The sequence below is a fragment of the Opisthocomus hoazin genome, chromosome 1 (genome assembly GCF_030867145.1).
Source record: "Opisthocomus hoazin isolate bOpiHoa1 chromosome 1, bOpiHoa1.hap1, whole genome shotgun sequence".
NCBI lineage: Eukaryota > Metazoa > Chordata > Aves > Opisthocomiformes > Opisthocomidae > Opisthocomus > Opisthocomus hoazin.
In genome coordinates, this window is record NC_134414.1 from 14,385,258 (window position 1) to 14,410,340 (window position 25,083).

Genomic DNA, 25,083 nt, shown 5'->3' on the forward strand with positions numbered 1-25,083 from the left:
AGGTCCAACCCTTAACTGAAACATAAAAATAACTTTCGAAAAGAGAAAAAAGACCAGCACACTTTCTCACACTTTCAAGTACGATCAGCACAGACACCTGAGAGAAAATGCTAAATTTAAAGAACTTTCTGTTAACTAGAAAGGCCTAATTACTTAGATAATGCAACAATTATTTGATTAATAGGGGACTGGTATCTTTATATGTCTTTGTCTTGTTACATCAGAGGTCATGACAAAAAGAAAATTTAAAATTCAAAGTCCCCTGCCAGAGGTCAGGTAGTACACTGGCATATTCGAGATACTTTAGTGGCTTGAAATATGGTGGCAGAAAGTGACTGTTGTGCTGTGGAAATACAGAGCAGTTCCACTCAGGGACACAAAGCCTACCTGCAAGAACTCTAAAGAGACCGCAAAAATTGCTGTTGTTGGATTCACAGACTGGGTCAGACCCCATGGACAACAGATTGTTTTCTGAATCAGTTTTTGTGTTAAGCAAGATCTTCCTTTCTGGTTTTGTGCTTTCTTTTGCAGTCATTAGAAGCAAAACATGTAAAATGTGGACCATATGTTACAGAATCACAGAATCACAGAATGGTAGGGGTTGGAAGGGACCTCTGTGGGTCATCTAGTCCAACCCTCCTGCCAAAGCAGGGTCACCTACAGTAGGTTGTAGAGGAACTTGTCCAGGCGGGTCTTGAATATCTCCAGAGAAGGAGACTCCACAACCTTCCTGGGCATCCTGTTCCAGTGCTCCATCACCCTCAGAGGGAAGAAGTTCTTCCTCATGTTCAGACGAAACTTCCTGTGCTTCAGTTTGTGCCCATTGCCCCTTGTCCTGTCACTGGACACCACTGAAAAGAGTCTGAGTCCGTCCTCCTGACACCCAACCTTAAAATACATAACAGCATTTCTGAGGTCTCCTCTCAGTCTTCTCTTCTTCAGGCTAAACAAGCCCAGCTCTCTCAGCCTTTCCTCATAGCAGGGCTGTTGAAGCAGGCTCTGTAAAAAGATGGTTTAACCATAGTGATTTGCCTACCAAAAATGATCTACTGGTATGTGGCTTGAAATAATTTAAAATATTTTACCTATGATTACAGTCCCAGGTATGAAATGTTAACTACACCATCCAGAGTCTAATTTCAGCAGTGGACATCTGTTGCTACAAAGTTGAGCAAAAACTAACTAATTTGAGATTCTGTAATTATGCCTTTAGTTAGATAATCTCAAAACAATGTAATCCTCTTCAGTCGCTTTATGAAACACCTGGTAGTCTAGGAAAACAGATTGTAAAACTTGCTGTGCTGTCAGCTTCCTGGTTAAGTACGAAGCAAGAATACCTGGTCTGCTTAAGGAGGGCAAACAAAACAGTGAAGTACATGACCTTCAAACATAACTTTCTCATGCAATAGATACAAAAGTGTTTTCCATTTGAGCTTGATTCGTTTGACGCAGTCTGCTGGTGTGTTCACCCAGTAAAAGAGATGTGACTTGGTACTTCACGCGGACGGAAGTCACCCGCTGCCCTTTCTGGACCATGGGCCACCAGGTTACTCAGTTGGGTCACAGATAGGACTCCCACAAGGAGTTAGTCTGAATGGCTAGTTGCAGTTCACAGTGCTAGAAGCTCATCAAAGTAGCCTATGGAAAAGGATTCTGCAACCTGGGTAAGCTGAACCTAGTATTTGGGTATCTAGATAAGGAGGGAAATTCTGGCCTTGCTAAAGGCAGTGGGAATTGGTTTCCAAAAATGTTTTTGCTAGGATCTGCTGCCTCTTCTCTCTTTCTGTGCAGCCCTCACCACACTCCACCCTCCGCCCCCCAGGTCGGTAAACTTTTGTTGGTCTAAATTCTGTTTGGCTCAGACCAGTATGTCCAGTCAGAGACTGTTCAGATTCTGCGCTACAAGGAATCCGAAGACACAAGCATAAACAAAACAAAGCCCCACCTACTCTAATCTGCACCGGGACCTGTTCTTCGGGCCAAGCAACTCTAGCTTGCTGTTAATGACCAAGTCTTTACCTACGTAGTAGCAGGTATGATCTTAGATATCCTTTGCTATTTTGTAGATCAGATAGAGCCCTCATCTGTTCCAAAATCAACAGCATCTTCCTCCTATTCCCTGGTGAAAACAGTAAATATCCTGTATACCTGTCCTTTACTAGAACAGGTTATGCAGAAAGGCTGTTGAATCTCCACAACTGGAGTTAGTCAAAACCAGACTGGCCATGGCCCTGAACAACCTGCTGTAGCTGACCTCTCTTTGAATGGGAGGGTTGGACTAGATGATCTCCAGAGATCAATTCCAGCGTAAATGATTCCATGGTTATATTGGTTATATGTCTACGCCTATCACCCTGCATTTAACTGTCTCACCAATATCATGACTCACAGGCCCAAACAGAAGTGAGTTTTCATCTAGTCATTTTGCAAAGCTTTTACTGGCTCTCAGAAAAGACCTTATTTCAGGAAACAATCACTATATGCTTTGTCAGTATTAAGTTGAAACACAAATCAGACAATGTTTTAGAAGAGAATACACAACCACTTTCTGTAAAAGCATTTTATTTACTCATCTGTTTACATGCTGTTTACAAACCTATGACTATCACTGTATGATGAATCATGTCAGTGTACTTCGCTTTAAAACCGTGTTTCCAAAAGAAGCAGATGGCACAGGCTGACAACAGTTTCTGAAGACTTTCATCTCCCTATGCATGTACAGTTATGAGGCCTTCCAAAAGCTCAGAACTGAACGGGTAAGACTTTTCCTCACTGAAAGGTTGTAATGGCCATTTTCATCAAGTATCATCTACTTTCTACTCTGGAACAATAGGAAACAAGAGAAGGGGAAAAAAGTTCATAATCAAGTGATTCCAGAAAATGTTAGAAGCATTGGCAACTTGTCAGCCTAAGTTTCCCCGTCGCAAGACTGTCTTAGGATCCCCCACTGCGTGCACGAGTTGAACATAGGAACCCCAAAAAGTACATAGCAGCAATAATGGGCTTAGTTTTTATTTCTTTTTGCAGCTGTAACTAGTTTGCATGCACTTGCTTGGCATATATTTATTTCTGGTTGTGTAGCTGTCACATGCTGCAAGTCCTTCATCTGGAGCCCCACAGAGCAGCTGAGTAAATCACTGTGCAAATTACCACTTGCATGTCTTCATTTCCATAAGAAGAGACCCCAACATTTGTACTGGTCAAAATGCTCTGCTCTGTTTAAATGGGTCTACAAGGCAAAGCTACAAGATGCACCTCGTCATACCTAACCAAACCTTTTTACTAACTGGTGCTGATTATGTCCTACAGCCTGTAATAGTCCACATTTTATTCACCTGATACATCTGCTGGATATTTTTAATATCTTCTGTAATATCTTGAGCCTTATATTTCAAAACAGAATTATTTTATGTTCTGGGGTTTGGTGTTATTGTTTTTAATTCAACTAATCTGCTAGTGAATATTAAAAAAAACCCCACAAACCAACCAGCTTAACAAAACAAAACATGCTTTTTCTTTGCACAAAATTATTTCCATACTTCAATTTCCTGTTCTCTTTTCTAAAATAAGGTGGAAGACAAGTTATTCTAAGGACCTGAACACTGTTTTTGTTGTGACAAGAGAGAAAAAAAACAACACAATTTCCTTTGACACAAATTCAGGCTAAAGACAGTAGCAAAGACGAAGGTAATAGAAGGTAATAGAAGATCAGCTAGCCTTTCACACAATATAAATTAATATCTACCAAGACACAATAAAGATTTGTCCAGAGTTTTTAGCAGTGAAATGTCCTTGCTTTGTTTGCTTCCACACATCAGTCTTGTATAGCTGATCTGAACCAAGCTTTAGTTTTCCTTTTTTTTTGTTTAACAAAATTACATCCTACAAAATGCTACACATTTCACTTTTTTTTCTATGAAATGAAATATAGTGTTGGGAAACTGAAAAAAAAATGTTATTAACAATAATAGGTTGCCTAGCTATTTATAGGATCTGACTAGATTGCACCTGTTCTGTTTTACAGCTTTTCATATTAGCCTCTTTGTCAGCAGTAAATGAGTTTTCATACTCGAGTTGTTCATGTAGGTTTCCTATTCTTCCTTGGTTGAAGCAATCAATATCTGTGATTACTTCAAGTGAAGAAAATTAAGCTGATATGTACTGACAAATACAGGAAACACAACTTCTTTCATGAATTAGTGAAAAAGCAGTCTGGTTTTGTTGTTATTCAGTGACTGTGCTCAGCAATGGGAGGTTTTGATGCTGGGCTGTCACTGGTGCCCACAGTGGTAAGCACTCGGAGTAAACGTCTTGGCTTTGTTCACTACATGACAAGCAATAGTACCCGAGATCGAGACACTCCCTCAGCAACAGGGGCCTTTTGCCTTCCTACACTGCCCTGGAGGCAAGATCCTGACTTCAGTGTGAAGGTATTGGTATAAAAGATCTTCACCCCTGAACCTGCTGCAAAATGCAGCTCAATTGCAGGTGGCTAGACGTACAGAACAAGGTTGTTGCCCATCCAAATATTTTGTCAACAAAACCTGGCTGGTTGTGTAGAGGAGTGGCTGGCAAGGATCTGAATGAGAATGTCGCATGGTACCACTCACAGAATCACAGAATCACAGAATGGTAGGGGTTGGAAGGGACCTCTGTGGGTCATCTAGTCCAACCCCCCTGCCAAAGCAGGGTCACCTACAGTAGGTTGTAGAGGAACTTGTCCAGGTGGGTCTTGAATATCTCCAGAGAAGGAGACTCCACAACCTTCCTGGGCATCCTGTTCCAGTGCTCCATCACCCTCAGAGGGAAGAAGTTCTTCCTCATGTTCAGACGAAACTTCCTATGCTTCAGTTTGTGCCCATTGCCCCTTGTCCTGTCACTGGACACCACTGAAAAGAGTCTGGCCCCATCCTCTTGACACCCACCCTTCAGATATTTGTAAGCATTTATAAGGTCCCCTCGCAGCCTTCTCTTCTTCAGGCTGAACAAGCCCAGCTCCCTCAGCCTCTCCTCGTAGGGGAGATGCTCCAGTCCCTTCATCATCCTTGTAGCCCTCCGCTGGACTCTCTCCAGTAGCTCTTCATCTTTCTTGAACTGGGGAGCACAGAACTGGACACAGGACTCCAGATGAGGCCTCACCAGGGCAGTGTAGAGGGGAAGGACAACCTCCCTCGACCTGCTGGCCACACTCCTCTTAATGCACCCCAGGATCCCATTGGCCTTCTTGTCAGCCAGGGCACACTGCTGGCTCACGGTTAACCTGTCGTCCACCAGGACACCCAGGTCCCTCTCCGCAGAGCTGCTCTCCAGCAGGTCCACCCCAAGCCTGTACTGGTGCATGAGGTTGTTCCTCCCCAGGTGCAGGACCCTGCACTTGCCCTTGTTGAACCTCATCAGGTTCCTCTCTGCCCAACTTTCCAGCCTATCCAGGTCACGCTGAATGGCAGCACAGCCTTCTGGTGTATCCACCACACCTCCCAGTTTGGTGCCATCAGCAAACTTGCTAAGGGTACATTCTAACTCTTCATCCAGGTCGTTGATGAAGAAGTTGAACAAGGCTGGGCCCAGTACTGACCCCTGGGGGACACCACTAGTTACTCAGATCACCACAACAGGGGAGCCCCAGAAGGGGCTGTGCTTGTTGATGGTGTCACTGAAACTTACAGTGCTTTTCATAAAAGCAGTTGTGTCAGTACAGACCAAGGGCATAGCTCTATCTTTAGCTGTGGACATAAGCAGGCACTCCAGAAAAAAGAAAACAGAGCAACCGTACATGAGACTTCTCCTGTATTCTCTCAACTTGTGATTCCTTCCAGCTCAGAGGATTTCCTGAACCTAGTATGTTGTGTTTATTTAGTATCCTTCAACTGCTATCTTTTTCAAGTACTTTTCCAGCCTTCCCTTGAATACAGGTAAAATTTTTGCATCTGCAAGATCTGTTAAGGCATTCCATAGGTTTACTACCTATCGCAGCAACCACTCTCTTTTGTTTGCTTTGAATTCAACTAGTTTTGCTTCATAGTTCTAGCTCTTCTATTGGCTCCATCCCTAAGTACCAGTGTAGCGCTATGGTGTCCTTTTGGAGCAGTGAGCTGGACAGGTGGTGTCATTTTTTCCAGAGCATGCCTGGTAGAGGTGATATTATCTCATAGAGAAGAGTAAGGCTCACGAACCTAGCGTGTTCTTCCTAATGTGTGTCTTGGGAGAGTCCCTCCACTTGTCTGTCTCATTTTCCCAGCTGTTAACTCATGAGGATTTTTTTCTTTTGTTTGAAACATACTGATGAAGAGCAGTCTACAATATAAGTCATAACCTTTGTGTTCTGGTTCTAGGGTGAAATTTATGAACATAACCTAGACATAGACTAGCAGACTAATCCTGGAAGAGCAGCAGGCTGGTGAATAGGGCACTCTTTTGGGACTATGGGAGACATAGGCTCAAGTCCTTCATCAAAAAAAGGCTCTTCTACTGTGGAAGTGCCCTAACCACTAGGTGATAGTGAATTCTCTATAAGCACTTGTCTTGCCTCTTAGTCTTTCCCTTTTCTCTCTGAAAAAGCCCAGTACCAAGAAAGTCCCTGCAATCTCAGCAAGTGTCAGAAATCCAGAAAAGTATTTATCACACTGTAAACGTACTACCTGATTAGAAATCAGACTTTTGCCCTGGAAGAACCAACGACTCGCTTTTGCCTCCCGCCCTAGAAGGCGGTGGGACGGGTTGTCTCCGCGGTGGCTGGTGCACTAGGTGGCAACAGAGAGTCACCGCCGACCCTGCTGGCTCCAAAGGAAGCCTCCAGCGAGCAAAATTACACACCGAGGGGTTACCAATTTCAAGCCTTTACGAAGTTTTTAACAGCACAGCACTAGAAATACTTTTTTTGCACCTGCACTCTCTTACGAAATGCATGGCAGCAAACTCACAGCAAGTACCGGTGCTTCCACTTTAAACACAGGGCGAAGAAGCCTGAGCACACAGAAAAAACAGAGGCTTTGCTCACTAGGTTATAGTCATACCTAGCTGCCACGCCTGCCAAAATCACGGTCTCAAAAACATATTAATTGACAGTGCAACTTAGGTGCCTCTTTTCAGCAAGACTACATTGACACCTCAGAGCTATGGCTTCTAAGCCCAAAATTCAGCTCCTGCAAATGTAGCTCCCAGCACCAACCTGTAGTTGCAGATGTAGGGCCAAGAACACAAGTCTGTCCCGCTCCAGTAGTCTACAAGTCACTAAACCACAATCTCAAGCTTCTTTTTACATGCTGAGCTTCTATTCCTGTGAATCCTGCATTCTTTGGATGGCAACACAGCTTGAAAAATGGGTGTACAGAGTATCCTCCACTAAACTGTTCCAGTGGAGTGTTTGTATTGTTTCATCCTAAAATGAAAAGTCCCTCTTATATTCTACATAACAGCGTAGTTCTTTCATCCAGAAAGTGGATGACTAAGATTTAAACCCTATTTAGTCTGGATTCCAGACTTTTCTGTGAAAACACAGGCATCTAAATTTTAGGGTGTCTAGGCCTGGATTCCTTCTGAGCAGAAAGCTCTCCCAAAGCCTTTGGGTAGATGCACAATAAAAGGATAAATGCCATAGCATATACTCCCTTTCTGCTCTGCATATAGTACAGTCTTGAAGGGCAAATGAGTCCAGGCAGGCTGGACATTCTTCAAGAAGGAACTCTTAAAGGCACAGGAGCAGGCCATCCCCACGTGCCAAAAGACAAGCCGACAGGGAAGAAGGCCGGCCTGGCTGAACAGGGAGCTTTGTCTGGAACTCAGGAAAAAAAAGAGAGTTTATGATGTTTGGAAGAAGGGGCAGGACACTCAGGACAACTACACAGATGTTGTGAGGTTATGCAAAAGCCCAGCTAGATCTTAATCTGACTACTGCTGTAAAAGACAATAAAAAATGGGTAAAAAAATACACTAAAATAAATAATAAATACACTAGCAAAAAAGGAAGTAGAACAAGAATCTCCATCCTTTATTGCGTGTGGGGGGAAACATAGTGACAAAGGATGAGGAAAAGGCTAAGGTAATTAATTCATTCTTTGCCTCAGTTTTTACTAGTAAGACCAGTTTTTCTCAGGGTACGCAGAACCCTGAGCTGGATGACAGGGACAGGGAGCAGATTGGAGCCCTCAAAAATCCAAGGGGAAATGGTTAGCAACCCAGTACATCACTTAGACACACAGAAGTCTGTGGGTCCACACGGGATACACCCAAGGCTACTGAAAGAGATGGCAGAACAGCTCACAAAGCCACTTTCCATAATTTATTAGCAGTCCTGGCTAACTGGAGAGGTCTCAGTTGACTGGCAGTTAGCAAAAGCGTTTGACACTGTCCCACACAACACCCTTGTCTCTAAATTGGAGAGACATGGATATGAAAGATGGACTACTAGGTGGATAAGGAATTGTCTGGATGGTCACACTCAGAGAGTTAAGGTCAATGGCTTGATGTCCAAATGGAGACCAATCATGAGTGGCTTTCCTCAGGGACTGGTATCGGGACTGGCGCTGTTTAACATCTTTGTTGATGACATGGACAGCAGGACTGAGTGCACCCTCATCAAGTTTGCTGAGGACACCAAGCTGTGTGGTGCAGCTGACATGCTGGAGGGAAGCGATGTCATGCAGAAGGACCTGGACAGTCATGAAAGGTGGGCCTGTGCGAACTTCATGAAGTTCAACAAGACCAAGTGCAAAGTGCTGCACCTGGGCTGGGGCAATCCCAAGCACAAATACTGGCTGGGCAGAGAATGGGTTGAGAGCAGCCCTGAGGAAAAGGACTTGGGGGTGTCGGTGGACGAGAAGCTCAACACGACCTGGCAATGTGCGCTCACAGCCCAGAAGGCCAACTATATCCTGGGATGCATCAAGAGAAGCGTGGCTAGCAGGTCGAGGGAGGTGATTCTGCCCCTCTTCTCTGCTCTGGTGAGACCCCACCTGGAGTCCTGCATCAAGCTCTGGAGCCCTCAGCACAGGAAAGACATGGACCTGTTGGAGTGAGTCCAGAGGAGGCCCACAAAGACGATCAGAGGGATGGAACACTTGTCCTACGAAGACAGCCTGAGAGAGTTTGAGTCTTACAGGCTGAGAGACTTGGGATCTTTCAGCCTGGAGAAGAGAAGGCTCCAAGGAGACCTTACAGCAGCCTTCCAGTACCTGATATCAGCCTACAAGAAAGCTGAAGAGGGACTTTTAACAAGGGCATGTGGGGATAGGAAAAGGGGTAATGTCATTAAAGTGAAAGAGGGTAGATTTAGATTAGACATAAGAAAGACATTTTTTACTCTGAGTGTGGTGAGGCACTGGAACAGCTAGCCCAGAGAAGCTGTGGGTGTCTCCTCCCTGGAGGTGTTTAAGGCCAGGTTGGATGAGGTGGAAGGTGGCCCTGCCCATGGCAGGGGAGTTGGACCTAGATGATCTTTAAGGTCCCTTCCAACCCATACTATAGATTCTATGATTCTGTGAATGAGATGCCAATCTATAAGAAGGGCTGGAAGGAGCATCCAGGCAACTACAGGCCTGTCAGACTGACCCTGGTGCTGGGGAAGATTATGGAGCAGATCATCTTGAGTACCATCACACGGAACATAGAGGACAACCAGGTGATCAGACCAGTTGGCATGGGTTCATGAAAGGCAGGTCCTGCTTGACTAACCTGATCTCCTTCTGTGTCATGGTGACCAGCTTAGTGGATGAGGGAAAGGTTGTGGATGTTGTCCAACATGACTTTAGTAAAGCCTTTGACTCCATTTCCCATAACATTCTCCTGGAGATCCTGGCTGCTCATGCCTTGGACAGACGTATGCTTCACTGGGTAAAAAACTGGCTGCATGGCCCAGCCCAAAGAGTGGTGGTGAATGGAGTTAAATCCAGTTGGTGGCTGATCACAAGTGGTGTTCCTCAGGGCTCAGTATTGGGGGAAGTTCTGTTTAATATCTTTTTCAATGATCTGGATGAGAGGATCAAATGCACTCTCAGTAAGTCTGCAGATGACACCAGATTGGGTGATCTGCTTGAGGGTAGGAAGGCTCTGCAGAGGGATCTGGACAGGCTGGATATATGGGCCAAGGCCGACTATATGAGGTTCAACAAGGCCAAGTGCCAGGTCCTGCACTTCAGTCACAACAACCCCATGCAACGCTACAGGCTTGGGGAGGAATGGCTGGAAAGCTGCCCAGTAGAAAAAGGACCTTGGGGTGTTGATCGACAGCCAGCTGAACATGAGCCAGCAGTGTGCCCAGGTGGCCAAGAAGGCCAACGGCATCCTGGCTTGGATCAGGAATAGTGTGGCCAGCAGGAGTTGGGAGGGGATCGTGCCCCTGTATTCGGCACTGGTGAGGCTGCACCTTGAATATTGTGTTAAGTTTTGGGCCCCTCACTACGAGAAGGACATTGAGGTGCTGGAGTGTGTCCAGAGAAGGCCAGTGAGGCTGGTGAGGGGTCTAGAGAACAAGTCTTATGAGGAGTGGCTGAGGGAACTGGGACTGTTTAGTGTGGAGAAGAGGAGGCTGAGGGGGGACCTTATCGGTCACTAGAACTACCTGAAAGGAGGTTGCAGTGACGTGGGTATCGACCCTTCTCCCAAGTAGCAAGAGACAGTACGAGAGGCAATGGCCTAAAGTTGCACCAGGGAAGGTTCAGATTGGGTATTAGGAAAGATTTCTTTACCAAAAGAGTTGTCAAACATCGGAACAAACTTCCCAGAGAAGTGGTGGAGTCACCATGCCTGGAGGTATTTAAAAGACGTGTAGATGTGGTGCTCAGTGACATGGTTTAGTGGTGGACTTGGCAATGTTAGGTTAATGGTTGGACTTGACTATCTTAAGGTCCTTTCACAGAATCACAGAATCACAGAATAGTAGGGGTTGGAAGGGACCTCTGTGGGTCATCTAGTCCAACCCCCCTGCCGAAGCAGGGTCACCTACAGTAGGCTGCACAGGATCTTGTCCAGGCGGGTCTTGAATATCTCCAGAGAAGGAGACTCCACAACCTCCCTGGGCAGCCTGTTCCAGTGCTCCGTCACCCTCAGAGGGAAGAAGTTCCTCCTCATGTTCAGACGGAACTTCCTGTGCCTCATTTTGTGCCCATTGCCCCTTGTCCTGTCACTGGGCACCACTGAAAAGAGCTTGTCCCCATCCTCCTGACACCCACCCTTCAGATATTTGTAAGCATTTATAAGGTCCCCTCGCAGCCTTCTCTTCTTCAGGCTGAACAAGCCCAGTTCCCTCAACCTCTCCTCGTAGTGGAGATGCTCCAGTCCCCTCACCATCCTTGTAGCCCTCCGCTGGACTCTCTCCAGTAGCTCTTCATCCTTCTTGAACTGGGGAGCCCAGAACTGGACACAGTACTCCAGATGAGGCCTCACCAGGGCAGTGTAGAGGGGAAGGAGAACCTCCCTCGTCCTGCTGGCCACACTCTTCTTGATGCACCCCAGGATCCCATTGGCTTTCTTGGCAGCCAGGGCACACTGCTGGCTCATGGTTAACCTGTCGTCCACCAGGACACCCAGGTCCCTCTCCGCAGAGCTGCTCTCCAGCAGGTCCGCCCCAAGCCTGTACTGGTGCATGGGGTTGTTCCTCCCCAGGTGCAGGACCCTGCATTTGCCTTTGCTGAACCTCATCAGGTTCCTCTCTGCCCAGCTTTCCAGCCTATCCAGGTCACGCTGAATGGCAGCACAGCCTTCTGGTGTATCTACCACACCTCCCAGTTTGGTGTCGTCAGCAAACTTGCTGAGGGTACATTCTAACTCTTCATCCAGGTCGTTGATGAAGAAGTTAAACAAGACTGGGCCCAGTACTGACCCCTGAGGGACACCACTTGTCACCAGCCTCCAACTAGACTCAGCGCCGCTGATGACAACCCTCTGAGTTCTGCCATTCAGCCAGTTCTCTATCCACTTCACCGACCACTCATCCAGCCCACACTTCCTCAGCTTCCCTAGGAGGATATCATGGGAGACTGTGTCGAAAGCCTTGCTGAAGTCAAGGTAGATAACATCCACGGCTCTCCCTTCGTCTACCCAGCCAGTCATGCCATCGTAGAAAGCTATCAGATTGGTCAGGCATGATTTCCCCTTTCCAACATAAACGATTCAATGATTCTACTCCCAGCGATGGTAGAGAATTTTCCTTATACATAGCATAGGATAATTATACTCACCAAATATTTTAAACAGTTTCATAGAGCACATATTTCCTAAGAAGAAATAACTTGAGCATTCCATAGATCAAAGTCCAGCCTTGATTCTTATATCTGTGTTATATTTTTTTGGCAGTGTCTAAAATATTGCAGTTCAAATAAAAATATATTGTCTGTCCCTTTCCATTACATCAGAGTCTGCGGTGTATCCCACTAATATCTGAAATCATGAAAAATAGCTACAAAGGAGCATATGACCATTTTTAAGCTGTCATATTCAAAGAAAACAAATACCCACCTCGCACTTCTTCAGAGCGTTATGTTAAACCTTCTGTTAGTAACACACTGTTGGACGTTAGACTGGATTGACATGTCTTGGTAAAACAAAGATTACCCTAGGTCCTGGCTCGCACAGGGAATTCAAATGTCAGTGTGTGAGAGACTTAATTCTCTGCTCCAGCTGCTGCCAGTGTCCACTTCTGGTGGTTTAATTCCCGCTGACATGAATGGAGTTTCATCTGAATTAGGCTAGCAGGTTTTATTTTTTTCTGATGGATTGTGAGGAAAAAAAAAGAGTTGACACAGGTGATTTTAAACAGATTTAAAAGTTACCTATTTAAACAAAAAATCAAGAAATGTAAGAGCTTAAATACTGTAAAAAAATACTGATCAAAGAAGTCATGAGTAGAGACAAAAATTAGCAGTGAGGAAGTAAGAAGCATCAGCCTCTCTCCAGGAGCAGCTAACACCTTTCTGCATGCCATCTGAGCCGCATTCACTGAGCCACTCTGGAAAAAGAAACAAAAACCTGCTTAGTCCTTAGTTCTTCCTGCCTGTCTGGTGCCAGTTCTTCAGCCCCTCCAGAGTCATGTGTTGCTTTCCTTACTAAAGAGCAAACCTCAGGAAGAACCCCCACAACCAAGCCTGAAATGAGCTACAAGGATTATAGGAACTGAAGCCTGGTAGAAAATGTGGTAGGCCAGAAAATGTAGGTGTCACTGGCAGCACCAAGAACCAGCAATAGGGTGGCCAGGGCTTCCATTTAAAAATCACCGCCTGGAAGTTTAGCAGAAGTCCTGGCTCTGAAAGCATAACCTTCTCTATTGATATATAATTCTTCCATAAAACATGCCAAAACTAACTCAAATTTTGGGAAAGTTAATCAACTGAATAAATAGGGAGTATCCATGTATACATGGACGTATGTATAATAAAGAAGGTCCAGGAGTGGGACCAGATACACAGTCCCACCACAGTAATCATCTGTTTTGCCAAAACCCTGAGCTCCAAGCTGGAAAACCACTCATAATTTGCTCAGGTTTGCACTCAGGCTGGCACTTACAATCATCTGCTGATTAAATAGTTAGGCTGAGCAGATTTGTCCTTAGTTTCAGTTTCAGGACTATTTTTATACAACCAGGAGTGGAGACATAGACACGTGAAGTCAATTTTATACCACAAAATCACAGAATGGTAGGGGTTGGAAGGGACCTCTGTGGGTCATCTAGTCCAACCCTCCTGCCAAAGCAGGGTCACCTATAGCAGGCTGCACAGGACCTTGTCCAGGCGGGTCTTGAATATCTCCAGAGAAGGAGACTCCACAACCTCCCTGGGCAGCCCGTTCCAGTGCTCCGTCACCCTCAGAGGGAAGAAAATCTTCCTCATGTTCAGAAGGAACTTCCTGTGCTTCCGTTTGTGCCCATTGCCCCTTGTCCTGTCGCTGGGTACCACTGAAAAGAGTTTGGCCCCATCCTACTGACACCCACCCTTCAGATATTTATAAACATTTATAAGGTCCCCTCTCAGCCTTCTCTTCTTCAGGCTAAACAAGCCCAGCTGCCTCTGCCTTTCCTTGTAGGAGTGATGCTCCAGTCCCCTCACCATCCTTGTAGCCCTCCACTGAACTCTTTCCAGTAGCTCCTCATCTTTCTTGAACTGGGGAGCCCAGAACTCCTTTTTAAGTTCATTTTGAGTACAAGGACTACAGAAGTATAGAAGAGGGGTAAGAGGCTGAAGAGTGAGCTAGCACTAGAGATATGCTGAGTGTGTGTGGACCGACAGTCTGTCAGTCTAACTTCTTATTGTGAACTCTGCAGAGGAATGATTGGTTTCATTTTATAGAATGATAGGAAACAGTCTGCACAATAGGCTGCACAGAAACAATTTTCCTGTCTTGAATATAGGCCTTTGTATGCTAAAGAAGAATACACAAGAATGAGTATGACTGTAGACATGGGGAAACAGAGCTGAGAGGGTGGTGTGCCTCTGTAAAGCCTTTGACACAGTCCATCACAACATCCTGCTCTCTAAATTGGGGAGATACAGATTTGACGGGTGGACTGTTCAGTGGCTAAAGAATTGGTTGGAAGGTCACAGCCAGAGGGCAGTGGTGAACGGCTCGATGTCCAAATGGACGCCGGTGACAAGTGGTGTCCCTCAGGGGTCCATACTGGGACTGATGATGTTTAACATTTTCATCAGTGACCTAGAGAGTGAGATTGAGTGTACCCTCAGCAACTTTGCAGATGACACCAAGCTGCGTGGTGCAGCTGACACAGCAGAAAGATGGGATGCCATCCAGAGGGACCTGGACAAGTTCAGGAAGTTGGCCTGTGTGAACCTCATGAGGTTCAACCAGGCCAAGTGCAAGGTCCTGCACGTGGGTTGGGGCAACCCCCACTATCAATACAGGCTGGGCGATGAAGGGATTGAGATCAGCCCTACCAGGAAGTACTTGGGCGTACTGGTGGATGAAAAGCTGGACATGAGCCACCAATGTGCACTCGCAGCCCAGAAAGCCAGTCGTATCCTGGGCTGCATCAAAAGCAGCATGGCCAGCAGATCGAGGGAGGGGATTCTGCCCCTCCATTCTGCTCTTGTGAGACCCCACCTGGAGTCCTGCATCCAGCTATGGAGCCCTCAGCACAGGAAAGACATGGACCTGTTGGAGCGAGTCCAGAGGAGGCTCGTGAAGATGATCAGAGGACTGGAGCACCTCTCCTATGAGGAAAGGCTGAAAGAGATGGGGTTGTTCAGCCTGGAGCTGTGAAGGCTGCAGAAAGTCCTTATTGCAGCCTTTCAGTACTTAAAGAGGGGCCTATGGAAAAGGTGGGGACAATATTTTTAGCAAGGCCTCTTGTGACAGGACAAGGAGTAAAGGTTTTAAACTAAGCGAGGGTAGATTTAGACTAGATGTAAGGAAGAAATTTTTTACAATGACAGTGGTGAAACATGGGAACAGGCTGCCCATAGAGATAGTGGAGACCCCATCTCTAGAAACATTCAAGGCCAGGTTGAACAGGGCCCTGAGCAACATGATCTAGTTGAAGATGCCCCTGCTCACTGTAGGGGAGTAGGACTAGATGACCTCTAAAGGTCCCTTCCAACCCAAAGTATTCTATGTTTCTGTGTTTCTATGTCTGTATGCAATGTATAACAACTTGTTAAACAAATGTGTAACCACCAAAATACCATTTGATAAAAAATAAAGCACCATGATACTTAATTAATCATTTTAGCCAGTTTGAAACCAAAGAAAGATGCAAAACCTTTAAAAAATGTTTGGTGATTGTGATTGCTTGTAGTTTTGGTAGAGACATTAGAAGTCGATTGTCTTTTCAGAAAGTAGACGCTTAACCCTTGCAAGGCCTGACCTTACCAAAAAGTTTGTTCTGTGGTTTAATTCCTAAAATATCAAGTCATATGAAGATTTCAAGATAATGTGAAAGTTCCCTTTTTTGCAGTTAATTTGGGTAACAAAACCAATATGCAAGAATGCTTCATGAAATATCAATTTAGTCCTGTTGCACCCAAAGTCAATATCATAACTTATTTTTTTTTTATGCACTCTACTATTCTTGTTTACAATAGTGCAGATGTGTAGTTTTTTTGAGTCCTTGGCTAGATATTTGGCTTTTAGTAGCTATTGCTTGTAATCAAGGGGTCTTTCACTCCAGTGAGCAAATGTGTTTCTTATAAATGAATGTAATCTTCTGTCTGATGAAACCGAAATCTAGGAACAAAGTCTGTAAGGTAAATTATAGAAATAATTATAATAATTCCAACTAGATGAGCGTTCTGTGGTTTCTATTTTGTTAGAGACAGCAAAAAGTTACCTCTTTGGTTATCTTATGAATATAATTATAGCCACCCTAAATGATGTGTCTGAGGTGCATTAAGGAATATTTACTTTCTCCAAGCACAAAAAAGACATCTAAGACCTTTGATTTCTCAGAACGTTGGTTATGTATTTTTTAAAAATTAGAAAAGTTTTTCTCTACTTTTGTAGAATATTCATTACAGTAATATAATATTAAACTTCATTCCACAGTCAGCCACATCGAAAGAAAAAAACTTTGGAACTTTTGAAAGTGCACAGTGTGAACACTCGGCCCTGTAAACAGCCATAAAAGTGACAAATAACTTCAGGCCTTTGTAGATATTGCACCGTTTTTCTTCTGTGTTGTAACGGGTTATATTATGTTTTTGACAAGTTCATTGTTAATGGTCCTTATTCATTGCTGCTGGAATTTTCAAGAAGTCCTAAATTACAAACAAAATTTTGAAATTCTCTTGCCAAATGTACTTTACAGTAAAATTCCAAATATGCTTGAAAGAGCTGAAAGCCCTCTTGGTTTTAACTGAACAATTACATTTTAGGTATAAGCTGATGTTGAGCAGCCTTAGAGATTAGATTAATCTTAGCATACATCCCAGACTAAACTCTATCATTCTCCAAAAGGCATTCTAAACCAGAAAAAAGTGGTTTTTTCCTTCCTCTCTATCTGCTGACTTCTCTATCTTCTAATGTCAGATACAGCAATGAAAAAACGTAAGAGGAATTCTCGTTGCCATGATGTAAATGCATCCTGACAAAGATGCCCCTGCATGCCCCTGCTCCTTTGTTAGTCTTGTCTTTTATCCTATTTATGACATGGCTAGCAGAGGCCTTCAAAGTCATCTCATCCTTCCTATGCTCAAAACGGGAATCAGCTGTATCTAGGCCAGTACTGACAAACGCTTATTCAACTTTTTCTTACAACCTCCAATGGCAGGCTCAATGTCTTGTTTTTCTCAATGTCTAATATGAAACTTCCCTGTTGTGACTGAAGGTTGTTTGTGTTCACCACAGTCATGGGAATGGATTATATCCTTGCTGCTTCACTTATCTGAAGTTGCCATGTTCCCTTCAATCGTCTCCCTAGTTTGTTCAATCTTTCCTCACAGATCGTAAAACTAGTAGGTATGTGCTTTGCTCTAGATCAGCTCTGATTAGAGTTTACTTCTTACTTGAAGTCTGAAGCCCCAAAGTGGAGGCAATTTTCTCATGCCTTAGCAATCCTGAGTAAGACAGAAAAATTACTTAAAGTGGTTTTGCATCTGGAAATTATGTTTACCTTTTTCCAAAACAGCTTGACATTACTGAATGATATTAAGCATAGTCCATATAAAGCCAGCAGGAAATGTCTCCTGTGCAGGTCCAACAGCCTAAATGGAACCCCCTCAACCCTAAAGCAGGGAGCGACTGTAGCTTGGGAGGGCACAAAAACCAACACAGTACTATTAGTTTTACATCCTGCTTCTAAGACAAATAGCATGGAATTGCTGTACATGTATTACCATGTCAGCTAACTGTAGCTAGGATAAGACTTGGGTGGCCTTTAAAGTATAAAGAGAGTGTGAGACAGGCTGCTAAACATATAGCAAGAAACTGCCTAAAGTAAGTTGTAGTCTACTCTTGAGATGAGCCATGTCTACACCTACAGATCGATAATCCTGCTTTCTGTTAAGTTCACTAGCTGTTGTGCCAGTTCTGATGAGCGTGGTCTTCCGCTAAAGCGTATGGAAGGAAGACAGCTCCCCATTCCTTCATTCAGGTTAAGCAAGCTACAGATGCAGAGCACGTGAAGCAAACAGTATACAGGTGAACTTCTGCTATTTTTTGAGGTGTTTAATCCTACATGGCTGTTGGTTTTATGGCTCTTAGCTAATGACATCCTTATCCATGGCATTATTTCTGTACTTCAAATTTAATGGAGAACTGCTTTCCTAGATGAGTACAGAAAAACTCAGAATTTGTAGAAGTCAGCATCTAACTGCTCTTTTCCAAAAATAATTGTGTTCCACACACAATTTTCAAAGCTGCTTGGGTCTTTTGCATATCTGTTCATGTTGTGAAAAACACTAAGTAAAAAAGTGAGTATGCAAACCAGAATTTTTTTTTTATGCTACATAAATGCCAAGAATCTAAAGTTAGTACCTCTGCTTTCCATCTACTGGGAAGATCCTAGAGAATGATTTCTCATTTAATTTTTCAGGAATATAGTTTCCTGTCTCACTATTTTATTAAAATATCCCTATATACAGTGTCCAGAAATTTCAAACTGATGAAGAAGACACTGTCTAAAGAAAGACAATGTCTCAACCATATCGCTAAAATTTCTTTAAACGTTATCAGCAGACAAGTATTCAAAGGCTCCTCCCATGAATTTGAATATTTTCTCTTGCATTCATGCATTTTTCCTTTGTATAATTAAACATGCCTTTTGACAAAGGGTGGTGAAGGCAATTCACTCTTCCTTAGTCAATCCAGTGGGACAATAACTGCAGTATGCGTAGGCTGTTCATGGAGAAAATACCTATACTACGGAGTGCTGTGTAGCAATTTAGAATATACATAAACCAACACATCTTTCTAACCCTTGTAGACCTTAGTCTTTGTATATCCTTCCCCTTGACACCTGCCAAGCCTGTTAGTATTCCAGTGATAGGCTAGAGTGGCATAATGACTTGCCTACCTGGCACAATTTAGACTTTTTTTCTTTTCCACCTTATTCGATCCAGCTGTGGAGTTAGCTGCACTGAAACAACTCAACATGTGCTTATGTAATGGCTTAGTGATGTTTATGTTTATGTTTGTGTTTATTAAAGATTAAAATAGAAAGGGAGGTATAATTTTGTCACCCACAGACTTGAAACATCATGTTGCTGCAGATATTTCTGTGGTGTTCTAAGCTGAATTGTAAAATTATTTCCCATACACACTTATTGGTCCTATATACCTGCTGCTTGCTGACATCATCAATAATTTAGCTTTGTAGATATCTGAAATAGTATATCATATTTTCTTCTTGTTCACATCTATGCTTGCTTTCAGACTTACGTGTATGTATTTTTCTTTTCCCCCAGGTAATGCATTTGTGGTAAGCCTAGCTTTGGCTGATCTGGTGGTGGCCTTGTATCCATATCCACTCGTGCTCTTAGCTATTTTTCACAATGGATGGACGTTGGGTGAAATGCACTGTAAAGTGAGTGGCTTCGTGATGGGACTAAGTGTAATAGGCTCTATTTTCAACATCACGGCAATTGCAATAAACCGATATTGCTATATATGCCATAGTTTTGCTTATGACAAGGTGTACAGCTGTTGGAACACGATGCTGTATGTCTCCTTAGTCTGGGTGTTAACAGTAATTGCAATTGTGCCAAATTTTTTTGTTGGCTCTTTAAAGTATGATCCACGCGTCTATTCATGCACGTTTGTTCAGACTGCAAGCTCCTACTACACGATAGCTGTTGTGGTAATTCACTTCATCGTCCCTATCACCATTGTGAGCTTCTGCTACCTTCGAATCTGGGTTTTAGTGATTCAGGTTAGAAGACGAGTCAAGTCAGAAACAAAGCCAAGACTAAAGCCGAGTGACTTCAGAAACTTTCTTACCATGTTTGTGGTTTTTGTGATTTTTGCCTTTTGCTGGGCACCTCTAAACTTCATTGGACTGGCTGTAGCAATCAATCCTATGGAAATGGCACCAAAGGTTCCTGAATGGCTATTCATTATAAGCTACTTCATGGCCTATTTCAACAGCTGCCTTAATGCAATAATATATGGACTTCTTAACCAGAATTTTCGGAATGAATACAAACGAATTTTAATGTCACTGTGGATACCAAGGCTTTTCTTCCAGGACATATCCAAAGGAGGAACTGATGGTCAGAAGAGCAAGCCTTCTCCTGCTTTAAACAACAATGACCAAATGAAAACTGATACCTTGTAAACATGTAACAGTAAATGAAAGTGTTTGTCATGGAGAAACCCAAGAATATAGTCGGAATGTTCTGGTATTTCTTGCTTACTTTTGGGGGCTTTCCATTTGGATGGCACTTTGTGACTGGAATACTGTCGTCTTGATAAAGCACATTGCTCTGAATTAATTATTTATACAAGAAATCAATTGAAAATGTATTTCAGAATTAAAGCAGCAGGTGAGTGCAAGCTGGTTTCGTTATGAGAGCTGAATTCTGCTCCCAGACATCTGAACGAGGCATTTTTTTTACCTTGGTGGGAGTTTTGCATTGTTTATACAAAATCAGGATTCATTTCTTAGAAGATATAGTGAAGATATTTGTCTATGGGCACAGCAGCTCACCAAGGCTGCGGAGTGATATTTTTCTCCCTCCTGTGTCTGAAAAAAGAAGGTGAAGCAGATACTCTGTTTTCCTCACAAGCCAAACATCACACTTCTGTGCATGTACTGGTGGCGGAAGTAATATCTTTGAATTCAGCCTTTAAATTGAAGAGAAGAATATTTGTGTAAAAGCAAATATTAACATTATAGCCTTTCTTCACAGGAAAGGTTTTTCATACTTACATACACTGAGATTGGGAATACAGTGTATTTACTCTATTCACTTTTTGTGGTTGATTTTATGATAGATAATATAATACAAATGGCTAATTTCTTGCACATTTCCTTTACACAATATTCTTCCTTTAGAGAGCATTAAATTTTCATTGCGCTACATGTATTTACCTAAATATGTACATCCAGTGTCATTTGATGCACTTTAGCACTCCCCACGCATTTGCAACAGGCTGGAAATTATGACATATGATCTGTGATCATCCGGAGTGGCAACTGGACACCAGCCAGGATATCCTAGATCATCTCAAATGATGCTAGACAAAAAGAAGAAGCCCTTTTGACCATAATGGTAGGTGAGATACTTGTCTCGCATGTCTACATCTGATCTTGAACAAAATCCACTGCTGGTGTCTAATCTAAACTAATCTTTAAGGTTCCCTATAGTGGAAATATGTTTCCTTCCATCTGTGATGATAAACACATATGCAAGGATGAAAGGAATTGCTTTATGGCAGTGCTGGTCTCCTTTCACCTACTTTAGAAGGAGCTTTAATTACTAGTTCAAACACAGTTTTGATATATATTGTCTTTCTTCATGACTTCCACATCAAAGTACTGAGCACAGAATTAATAAACATGTATGCCTACATGTGACACTTGCCCCAGAGTAAGTCAGGAGTTTCAAGAGTCTGGGAAACTTGCAGGAAAGGACATGAAGTTTGCTTCATTGACAATTCTGTTTTCTCTGACTTGTACGAGTATTCAAAATTGTGACTCCAAAGTCAAAATTAGTTGTCTGACTTGTAGATGAAACTGTATTATAAGTAAATTGATTGACTTTTGTTTATCACTTGCTGACAAGAGTCAGAATAGAGTCCAGAATTTGGATCAAATTCCTATTATTGTTTTAGCTCCATAAAACAAAACCAGACATTGGAACCACTTGCTTGGCTGTAAAAGAGAGCAGCTGTCATTCTGCATACTCATGGGAAAAAGATTTGAAATTTTTGTGAAGTCATTTTACAAATTATCTCTGCACTTTAAAAATTAAAGATCGCTTTTAAGAATCCTTTTACTGGTGTCTCCCCAGCTATCCTAAACAAAGCTCACACGAGTAATAGAATAGAAGCGTAGAATCATAGAATGGTTTGGGTTGGAAGGGACCTTATAGACCATCTAGTTCCAACCACCCTGCCACGGGCAGGGACACCTTCCACTAGACCAGGTTGCTCAAAGCCTCAGTTAACCTGACCTGAACACTTCCAGGGAGGGGGCAGCAACAGCTTCTTTAGGCAACATGTTCCAGTGTTTCACCACCCTCACAGTAAGGAATTTCTTCCTAATATCTAATCTAAAGCTACTCTCTTTCAATTTAAAACCATTTTCCCTTGTCCTATCACCACACTGCCTGATAAAGACTTCCTCCCCATCTTTCCTGTAGGCCCCCTTCAAGTATGAGAAGGCTGCTATAGGGTCTCTCCTGGTCCTTCTCCTCTCTAGGCTGAACAGCCCCAACTCTCTCAGCTTTTCCTTACGGGCAGGTGTTCCAGACCCCCAGTCATCTTCGTGGCCCTCCTCTGGACCTGCTCCAACAGGTCCATGTCTTTCTTATGCTGGGGACTCAGGAGCTGAACACAGTACTCGAACACAGTAATGTATAGTCAAAGGAAGTGTTGCAAAATTTGATCCTTCCTCACAACTGATGGAAAATTTCTGGAACAGTGCTAAATTATTAGGTGTGGATTCTACCACCACAACATTTCCTGAGTGGAACATACTTTACGTGGTGTCTGCAAAGCCAAAGGAGCCATTTAGTGTGCCAGGTACTGCTACTTACTGAGTTCTGATGTACGCACAGTAACTCATGTCTGTTAAAATAAGTTTTTGTACCAGGTATTACTACGCAGCATTGCATTTGAGTTGCCCTGGAAATCAACCAAATTCATAAAATTTATACTAATTTAGAAGACTAAATGCATCTCTTGCATGGTGAAACCTCTTCAAGTAGCAATATTTTATTTTTCCATATAGTAATATATCCATCTATTTACACCAAAAGCCTTAAATTAATTTTCTCCTTTCTCTTGTTGTAATTCAAAATCCATTTTCCCTCAATTTACATTTAAAGAAAAAATGTAACTAACCATCAAGATACTTGATATGGTTATAACATGATTTGAAAGTCTGGTCAGGAAGAACATATCAGGTCTGTACAGATTCAGGCATCTTTGAAGAAATTATTATTTCCATTATATAAAAATATTTATATCAGCATATCAGATACAGACACTTTAAGAAAAAGGAGAAATAAATTCAGGTAGACCCTGTGTTCTGCACAAGATGACTAGTGAAGGCAAAACTAGGGCCTCAGGGAAAAAGTTTGTTTCCAGAAAACGTGTTGTGTTTTCAAGCATTTAATGTTATCTTGATTAAAAAGTGTTGTAATTTCTGTTTATTATAATAAATAAATGTAATCTAGAATTGTCTTACAATAGAACTGTGATTAGAAAAAACTTACCCTCATGTAGATGGGTGAAGACCACTTGTAAATTTTATTTCAGTAAAGAAGAAAGCAAAGGTGTTATAAAGCCTAAATGATCCTGAAGTGACGCATTAGCCTTATTCTGTCTCTCCGTGCCAAGTGAAAAATTAATTCTCAAGGAAAAATTAAAATTAAAGATTCATTCCTATTACTGTTGACTTTAGTTAGATCAGCTTTTCACACCAAGTTATTGACTGAATATAATAATTCTTCCTGGTTCATTTTCAGGCACAGAAATGCACTTCTGTCTCTCCAATTCTTCCTTTGAAAACACATTTAGATAAAAATGGTTACTTTTATTTCCCAATTGTGTTTTTAAAAAACTGCCCAAGTCTGAGAATTTGCCAATGATCAAATATCTGTGGAAGATTGTATATATTTCTTAATATGTATATAACACAATTTTGGTTATCTGAAAAATGTTTTGAATTTAAGGACATTTACAGATTTAGTGGAAAATGTGGAAGGCATTTTATTTTCAGCCCTCTATTGATATGTTGCTATTTTAACTGGATCTTGCACACCTGGTCTTTGATAATAAATCAATATTTTGCCTGAAGTTGTAATAAACATGCAAACAGACCACTGTGGACGTCAGTTGTAGAACACATAACTGATTCCTGTTCATCGTCTTGTTAGTGACACCTCCAGCTGTAGTGAGAAACAAAATGACTAAATCAATATTTTAGATCTATAGTTTTATAAATATTTTTGTGGCATAAATTATTCTGGGGTAAGAACCACATTAAATGCATTGTCAAAAAACTGATACTCTGAATTCAGTGATTGCAGTTTGAGGTTGAAACCACAAGGAATGTGACCCACTGTGTGTCCCACTCGACCTGGTCACAGAGGCGGGACTGTCACATTCACTAGCACTGTACACTCTTGTGTTCAGCCCTGAGGGCTTTAGTCCTTGGGGATAGCCGGGAAGGTCCAATGGAATATTGCTGATGTCCACTCACAGAACAAGTTAATCTCATGTCATTGTGAAGGCAAAACTCCAAATAGTTCGATGGCTGCAGAATGAGGCCTTGCAATTGCTTTATAAAGGATCATTCTTTGGGAAACTAAAGAAGAGCTGGCCACAGTAACAGCATTTTAAAACAATATTTTGTGTCTGAAATACATACCAACTAATTTTACTCTCCTATAAACTTACTGAGGTTCCCTTTTACTTACAGGCATGTGACAAAATCAATTAAATGCACGCCAACCAGCATTATAGGCAGCAGTAAGTGAGGTTCATTGTTGCCAGCTGTACTTTTTAATTGCACACTAATGAACAGTGAGGCTTTGTCCTTGGAAAAGGGAAAAAAAAACCCCAAAACAAAACAAACTGAAAGCAAGTTCAGAAGCATTTACATGAAATATAAGCAATATATGTAATTTTAAAAATACAAGATAGATTTCTCATGTTGTAATGTATTCACCAATCCCACATGCCTTAGTTTATATTCATAAAGCCAAGAGCTAGTGAACCCAATGCTTTTGAAACAGTAAGCCCTAATTCAGTCCTTAATCAATGCTCTAATTGCTATGTCACTGGAAATTCATACAAATTTTCTGTTCTTAGGGCTAAATGCCTGCAAGGGTTAATTAGTCTTAGACCAGCACTTTACACAGTAGCACAGCAGGAAGTACGAATTTCAAGCAACATTACATCATTACACATAGCACATCAAAAGATTTTTTTCCCTTTGCTCTGAAGTGGGATTAATCTTAAATTTGGTGTCACTGCAAC

The 25,083-nt window shown here is 42.5% G+C and overlaps 1 protein-coding gene across 1 annotated transcript in view; it reads left to right on the forward strand.

Annotated features, from left to right (window-relative positions):
- Window positions 1-20,209, forward strand: part of MTNR1B (melatonin receptor 1B) — a 34,945-nt gene extending 14,736 nt beyond the window's left edge. The window contains exon 2 of the mRNA XM_075425456.1: window positions 19,341-20,209. Coding sequence (XP_075281571.1) covers window positions 19,341-20,209 — 869 coding nt within the window. The remainder of the gene's footprint in view (window positions 1-19,340) is intronic.
- The last annotated feature ends 4,874 nt before the right edge of the window (window positions 20,210-25,083 follow it).